This window comes from Pelecanus crispus, chromosome 6 (genome assembly GCF_030463565.1).
Source record: "Pelecanus crispus isolate bPelCri1 chromosome 6, bPelCri1.pri, whole genome shotgun sequence".
NCBI classification, from domain to species: Eukaryota; Metazoa; Chordata; class Aves; order Pelecaniformes; family Pelecanidae; genus Pelecanus; species Pelecanus crispus.
Genome location: NC_134648.1, coordinates 71,355,112 through 71,363,285, shown reverse-complemented (window position 1 = coordinate 71,363,285; position 8,174 = coordinate 71,355,112). Strand labels below are relative to the sequence as shown.

Below are 8,174 nucleotides of genomic sequence, written 5' to 3'. Positions count from 1 at the left end.
CTTCAGAGATGTGAGGAGGAGGATCTGACCCTCCCGGCACATCTCAGTGGTGCTGTGGAAAGGAGCAGATGTTTATTCAAGGGGGTGGGAAGATCGTCATGGCATGGGTGGGATTAGACAAAACTTCCCTCTGAAAAACAGCTCTCCCCAGCCCACATCCCACGCTGTTCTGCAGGCTCAGGTCTTCCAGCAAGGAACGACAGAGCTTTTGCTGTCCCTAGGAGATGAGCAGAGGATGCAAAGCCAATTCCCCAGGCTCCGCGTCGCCCCGTGTAGACAGAGCTGTGAAGCAGCTCCAGCCCGCGTCGGGCCAGCCTGTCCCCAGCCCTGCCAGCCTTCTCCTTCATCTCCCTCCCCTCGTCTCCAAAGCGCCGGGATTTCTGCAGACCTCACTCCCCGCACCATCCCCAGCTCAGAAAGCACCAACCTCGCTGCTGTCGCTGAGAGCAAAGAAAAATCGAGGCTGCAAATAACCCCCCTCTGGGCTTGTAACCAAGAAAATGCCAGCATTGAGCAAAGCCATCTTCCAACCTGCCTGCCCTTGGGATTTGCTGGCAAATTTTTGTCCCGGCTATTCACGGCTGTTGTGATAACCTGAGCTCTGGCCTGCGTAATAAAACTGCTTTAACCAGATACTCCTGTTACCCCCAAGGATGAACCCGCGCACAGATTCAGTTCACAAGTCAGGTGCAACCACCAGCGGGTGCCAGTTTAAGCAGCCCTGGAGTGGGTGGCATGCCTGCCCTCCCTGCTCCACGTGGTTACAGTGCAAATGCAATCGCTTTTTGAGAGCAGGGCTTGCTGACCACATCAATAGAGCCACTGCTGCATCTGCGGGAGGTGGAGGGAAGAGAAAAATATTGCTTTTTATCCCGGAATCACTCAGCCCTTCCTGCTCGGGGGTAACTGAAGCACCTATGTGAGACATACAGAAACTATACAGCCGGGCTGCGCTGATTCGACTTTTCCAGCGCAGTTCGCTGTGTGGGCGAGCCTCCAGCGTGCGGTGAGCTCACCCCATTTCTCCCCCAGCTATGGGGCGGGCTGAGCTCCCTCGCAGCAATCTCCCTGCAGATCTGCTCTCAGCCCTTGCTGCGAAATGCAATCCCAGCCGTGGGAGTGCCGAGGTGCGGGGTGTACGGACACATTCCTGGCATCGGAAACCACAGCCACCGCGGAACGACCAGCAGACTGCAGCAGGGAACTCACGCTGAGGTTTAGGGGCTGTTTTATCCCTTCACCGTTAATTTACAGCTAAAACCACTTTCTCTCCTTGGTGTAAAGGCTCACAGAGGGCTGGGAAAGCGAGAGGGCACCGTCCCACATCTTCCACTGCCCCGGGCGGCGGGATGCCCAGCTCTCAGAGCTCGCTGTGCCTCTTGCCCTGCTTCTCCCTTGCCGCCAGCCTCGGGGCTGTCCCCCGCAGGTCCCTCCCAGGGGTCCCGACTTTCTCTGCCTTGGTCTCCTGGGACGGCTCCTCCCGGACAGCAGCGTTCCTGCCTGGGTTTTCAGGCGGGCGCTGCTCCGGCGTGTCCCCGCGGCGGTGGGAGGTGTGGAGGGAGAGCTCGGGCACGGCCGTCTCCATCATCTGGAGGAAGTCGTAAGCAGGGAGAGGTGGTTTCCAGTCTTCCTCAGACAAGGTACCTGAGAAGTGAACACAGCCCCACATTAATAAGTTAAGAGTCACGCAGCCCCACTCCACGGGCATTTCCCTTTCAAAGGAATGATGGCTTTTTTTGCTCTTCTAAGTGCAAGCAAAATTAAAGAGCATTTCTTAAAGATCACCCTCTCTCCTCCAAAACTAGTAACTCCAGCCAAATTAAACCAGCCAAGTGTGCATGAATATTTACTGGGTCCCTCTCAGATATCCCCACTGCAAAGGCCACTCTGGGTGTGCGCGGATGCTTCACCCGGGTCTCAGATAACTGTGTTAATGCCTGCGCATTACTGACAGGCCATTAGGAGTGAGGGGAGACCGCTCGCTATACGGCGAGGAAGCAGTCCCGTGACACGAGGATGCTCTTCAATTTACGCTTTTAAGACTGCTCACAGGGTTTGTAGCACTTAAAAGCTTGAGGAAGGAGACTGTGATGGCTGGCCCAGCCCGTGGCCATGCAGTGAGCTGCTCAGCCATCAGCTCACCCCTCTGGCACCCCTGGAAACTAAGGTCCCTATCCAGCGACCTAAATGACAGCCAGGTGCCTTCAGCAGTGGCCGTGGAAAGAGGTGTGGGAGGACGGCTGGCTCACGGGGTTCTCCCAGCGATTACTGGGTCAGAAATGGTGTCTAAAGCTCCGGGGAGAGCCTACATATCCTACCCCCCGTCCCAGGCTTTTGGAAACACTTGCTTTGAAAGGCTCATTTTAAAATTCACAAGGATCAAGTGGAGTCAACCCTATCGCCTTTCCGGAGCCTGGAGCAGGCTGGCAGCCGGCAATTCCCAAGATCCCTGTGGCACCCTATGGCTATGCATAACACATGAGGCAGGCACATCTCTGCTGCCTTCCTCCAAAGCTTCAGCGGGCTGATCAAGGCAGGAGGGATGCAGTGAAAAGCTTCGCGGTACAAGCCAACCCTTTATGTCCCAAAGACCACAGCAAAGCACCGGCTTCCTTATTCTCTCCCGTCAAAAAAAATGCCGGAAGGTTCCTAAAGAGCAGCTCTTTCTTACGCTGACATCTGTCAGTCATGACATTTTTTTATTAGCAAGCTGTGTTTCAGAAGGTTCGTTTGCAGGAACCAGAGAGCACAGCCAGGTTTGGGGATTATCGCGGGGAAGAGGTCGATTCAGAACTATTCACGCTTGGCTCTGAACATTAAACAGTCCCGAAGCAAACTTGTGAGTGCGGGTATTCTCTTCTGGCCGGACTATTTGTACTTCTCCAGCTTAAGCTAGCATAGCTAGTTTTTCCATCGTTAAATTCCAGGACAGGCAATTTATTGCACGTAGCATCTTCTCATAAACAGACCGGAGCTAACAGCGTGTGCTTAGGAACGTTACAAACGCGTGTCCACTTACTGCTGGGAATCTCCAGTCCCGCTTTTAGCTTCTCCAGCCAAGACAAGATGTTCATTTCAGTGATGGACTGCCCCGATGGGAACTTGAATATCTGACCTCCAGCATGAAGGTTCACCCAGACGAGAACAGGCAGCGAAGGCATGGTGGCAAAGTACGCCTTCAGGACCCCGCGTCCCACTGGAGTCTTCTTCCTGTTGGGAAGAGGAGGTTCAACTCCCTCGCCAGCGGTTTGGCAGCACAACAGGACTGAGAGCCAAGCAAGCACCAAAGCCCTCGGGGCGCATCCAGCAAAGCCCACAGATTTGCCTACGGGACAGCTGTAGAAGCTCACCACGTTATTTATAAGCTCAATGCCTTAGGCAAGCCATTAGAGTCCAACGGAGAGGGAGCGGACAGCAGCGTAGATGCGTAAAGAAATCCTCGAGCAGGAGGAGCTGGGGCAAACTCTGTGGGAAGGTGGGAAACGTTCTCCAGCATCAATTTTTAAGAACAGGTGAGAATGCTCTTAAAATCCAGCCCTCCCGTGCTTAGCCCCTGTTTGCAGGGATCGCTACCGGCTCCCTCCAGCCCAGCTGCTGCCCCGGCCCCGCGGCTGCAGCAAGTCCGCAGGGGATGGAAAGGCAGGAGCTGATGCGGAGGGCTGTGCTCAGGTGGTCCAGCCCCTGGGTAGCTGCTGGGTGGTTCCCCACAGCCCGAGGAGCTAGAAGGACAACTTCCCCAAGTGACATAGAGCGACAAAAGAGGACGTCGAGATGGAGGGACAGCAAGCACACCAAGATGCTGAGTCCTTCCGGCACTATTTTCAGGCTGAGAGTGATGCTCGAGGTCTGAGCTGGCTCTCACCATGGGAATGAGGTCCTCTTTCTAGGACTGTGCTACACTTTCCGAGCCAATGGCCGTATTCTGCCCTCTTTTTGTGGCAATGCCCTTTTGCTCTGACAAAGAGCAGCTCTTTCTTTCTCAGGAAAGGAGAGCAAAGGCAGATGTGTAGGTGGGGAAGTTCCAGGAGCTCTCTTTTCTTGTGCATTACTGGCAAACAAATTGTCTTCTCTTTGAAAACATGTGCATTCCCCGTTAGCTAAACTTCAGCCCACGCTGCAAGCCACTTCCCAGACTTCAAAGCACATTATGATTAAGACAGTGAGGTGTCTCTGGGCTTGGGCAAAATAAACAGAGGCTAAAAATTGAAAACACAACTAGGGAGGGGAGGATTAAAAAAAAAATCCCCTCTCCTACAACTTTCTATTTCTTAGCTCCTGGATTAATTTTGTTTCTTGAATATTTTTTAAGTTTGCCTTATGGGGCTTCTTCTGGCTGTCCCTTCTTCTGAAAACTTTTGTTCTCCCAGTCAACAATCAGTAATGGCCCTGCTGTGCTTCCCTCTAACTACCGATGGAAAAGTCACCATAAGATGCTCCAGGAGGGCAAATTTACTTTTTTCTCCCACACATGACAAAGATACAAATAACACCAGAGCCAGGGTCAAGCGACCATGCAATATCTCTGAGAACATTTTACTCTACTGAAAATCCTTTCTGCAGTCAATTAAACATTTACTAATTTTATTTGGTCATGCAATTTTGCAGCTGCTCAGAACGCATACTGAATCACTGCTAAATGATTTGACCTCCCAACTCATGATGACTTCAGACCGAGTGATCACATTACCAGCTAGACAGTGTTTTCAGTAATCGCAGACTCGGTTTTTTCTTGCCCTGAAATGCTAAGTGAGCTAACGGAAAGAAGAGAAGAGGTTTTTACACACTTACAAGTTCAACCAGCAAGCCACAAACGCCTGCTGGGGTCTTCCTTTTGCCAGCTTCAGCATTTCCTTGCTTTCCATTTGACTGATATCACCATCGCTGAACAAGATGAGGAAGGGCTTTCTGAGTTGCAAGTAGTGGGGCAGATTTTGCACAGTGATTTCTGGCTGCAAGACATCAAAACAAGAAGTTGGGGTTTGCGGGGAGGAGAGAGCAGGACAAAATTAGACTTTTTGTCCTTACGTGAGGGGTGTAGGGCCCACGTTGAACGCAAGCAGCTCGAAAACAAATAGAATCATAGAATCACAGAATTGTTTAGGTTGGAAAAGACCTTTAAGATCATCCAGTCCAACCATTAACCTAACATTACCAAGTCCACCACTAAACCAGTAAAGGGGAGAGTAGCAATTTCATGTTTCTTGGCTTGGTGGCTGGATTATTTATAATCAAAGTAAAAACTAGGAATCATTAAGATTGGAAAGGACCTCTGAGCCAAATGCGGGTGCTGGGATCTTGGTGCGCGTTGGAGATGTCTACGCCCAATGATGCCCATCGCAAGCCAAGTTTGTAGGGGCAGCTGTGCGCTCTGAGATGAAGGGGTGCGAGCAGAGAAGGCAGAAGCAAGGCCAGCTCAGCCCAGCTCCACGTGCTATGGCTATAACCGGTCTCCGAAAGGCATGTGCAAGAGGCAGGGAGCAGATCCTGCGAGAGGCCAAGTCACCACAGCAGTGGGTCTGTGACTATGAGCACAAGCCAGGTCATCGACTCCCAGGGTCTCCTCCCACAAGACCACACAACAAACAGCAGATTTCTGTCCAGACTGTCTGATCCAAGCCATAAAATTTAAAAGCAAATCTAACTCGACATGATAGAAATCATGAACAAACATATTTATTCCGCGCAGCTCCACGCTATAATCAGTGTTTCTGCAAATGACCTCAACGGAAAAAGGACACTGTTTTTTTGGTTTTTTTTTTTTTTCCACTTACAAAAATGTCCAGCAATTCATATCTGATCATCTGCACCATGTCCTGCGTGCTCTGTTTGGACAAAGTGATGCCTTCCACGCTCCGACCTCCGCTCCTGGCAAGGAGGAGGGCTGGGGGAGACACCGCGTATTTACGGGATCTGAAAAAGAGGGATGGTAACAAGAACTGGCTGGGGGATTTGGCACGCACCAGATCTGCTCCACGCGGAGCTGGCATCCTCATGGTGAAAAGCAGGGACAGGGATGTAGGGGAGGGAAATGCTCTGGTTAGAGGCACAGGTGTCTGCAGGAGGAAAGGGTCACGTTCCCCATCGCCCCTTCTCCAGCCCCTGCGCCGTCCTGATTTGATGGGGAGAGACGGGGCCGACGTGTTCCCTCATCCCTTTCTGAAACAAGCACTTACCCAGCTCCCGCCAGACGCTAAATATATACACACACAAACCCCGCAATTTCTTCTGGAAAAAGACATCATCAGCTAAATAATAGGAAAAATCCAAAACACCGCCGCCTAAACTATTTTGCCAGCACTTCTTTTTCATTTTCACACCTAAGGTTAGGTGGTGCAAATGCCCACCCAGCGCTTTACTCTGCCTCCCAAGCCAAGGCGAACAAAAGGTCTTGGACTCCATCTGAGGGACACCAACCTACACAAAATAAGCTTCAGGAGATCTGATTTCTGGCTTGGTGAACACGGGCAATTTTGCTGAAGTCCAGCCCTGCGTTAGAGCAACACACACAGCCTGCACACATATAGTCTTGTTGGAGAAGTCTGCTCACCCTTGGTTCCCCAATGTTCTTCTGGTAAGAGGGTTCAGGGGTATTTAAAGAAAAGCTGAGAAGGTGGAAAGAGCAAAAATAGGAGAAGTCTGAGCAATGAAAGGGCAGGGGGTACACCAAAATGGGACAGCAATTTTCTGGAAGTTTGAGGAACTTCAGTCCTGAAGGCTCCAGACGTCAGTGCCCAGAGGAAGGGTGCGACGGAGGAAGTCAGCCGCCTCAACAGTTTTTTGGGGGTGTCTGTAGTTTACTTTTCAAAGGCTGCTGGCAATTTTTCAAAGGCTGTGACACCAGAATTGCTGGGGAAGTGAGTGAGGTGTGAGGACATTTTGGGTTGTGGAGGCAGGGAGGTGGAAAGCCTTTGATTCCCTTTTCAAAAGTAATCTGGTCCATCAGGGTTTTTTTTTCCCATACGAGAAAGATTCAACACGGACTCAGCCTACTGCAGAACAAACTACTTATTTTTAATGAAAGGCAGCTCACAGAAAAGTAATGTTACAACCTATTGCACTTCCCTCCGTGGTTTGCTCAGGCAAGTTCAGTTTGGACACTTATTTTAGGAGCTCTGAATGGGACAGAGATTCATTCAAATTTGCTTTAAAAATCTCAGCGTTTGGTGTTTTAGGTCATCAATGACAAATCAAGTGGAGGGAACTGCAGATAACACATTCCCATGATGTTCAGCTCATACGTAGGCCTTTCACTTCCTCCATCACACCACTTATCTGTCTGGAAATAAATACACCCACTGCAAATTTCTAAGGGGCACCCCAGATCTGCACTGATGCCTTGATAAAGAATGATAAAGTAATGAACGACCTTGGACTTTCCTGAGGCCTTCAAATGTTGCGAATCCCGTTGCTAAACTGTTCTTGGATTTATCCGAGCCATTTCGGCTTCATTTTGCAGTATCCTCTGCTTTTTTTAATTTATCTTTGTAAATCCAGCCCTGAGCTAAGCTCTCCCCTTTCTGCCCAGAATCCCGAGCTCCACCAGTCAAGGAAGTTGAGTTTTGCACTTCTGGTCATGGCTGGGAATCCTCTGAGCGATTAGGAAGGTCCTTAACTTTGTTGTTTTTCAAATTAACCTGCCATTGATGAAGAATGGTAAAACCCTCAAAAATGTTTAAATTCAGGGATTTTGAACTTCTCTAACTTTCACAGGTTTTCAAGAGACTCTCTGGCTTGATCATGTCTCAGAGGAGGTAAAGGCTCTTGCTCCCTACGTCTAAATACATCAACTTGATCAGCAGCCTTTGATAAGGAAGTTTCTTATATACTGCCAGAAAACCAACAAATTCCACATCTAATAGCTAGAGTCCAGCCTGAAATCACTTCTCATCTTACTGGTACCAAGTGGTTGTACTGTTGCTAATGCCAGCTTTCTATTTATGTAGCAGGGGCATTCGATGGGTAATATGAGCCTCACATTTAAATCAAAAACATCTGTAAACAAATACTTGGCAGGAATCTATGACATCTAAGTATTTGAGAAATAAATAATGACTTCATTCAAAGCATTTCTTCCTTAACGCTTTTTTTTCCCGTTAGTTACCAACTGCGAGCAGGTGCTTGCAGAGCAGTTTTGCTAGCAACACTCTTTGTGTATTTTGTATACATTTTTCTCT

The 8,174-nt window shown here is 49.7% G+C and overlaps 1 protein-coding gene across 1 annotated transcript in view; it reads right to left on the bottom strand.

Moving 5' to 3' along the window:
• Positions 1-1,360: 1,360 nt before the first annotated feature.
• TXNDC16 (thioredoxin domain containing 16) overlaps positions 1,361-8,174 on the bottom strand; it is a 34,521-nt gene continuing 27,707 nt past the window's right edge. The window contains exons 16-19 of the mRNA XM_009492193.2: positions 5,772-5,910; positions 4,789-4,949; positions 3,020-3,210; positions 1,361-1,644 (exon numbers count right to left, since the gene is read on the bottom strand). Of these exons, the coding sequence (XP_009490468.1) occupies positions 1,361-1,644; positions 3,020-3,210; positions 4,789-4,949; positions 5,772-5,910 (775 nt within the window). The remainder of the gene's footprint in view (positions 1,645-3,019; positions 3,211-4,788; positions 4,950-5,771; positions 5,911-8,174) is intronic.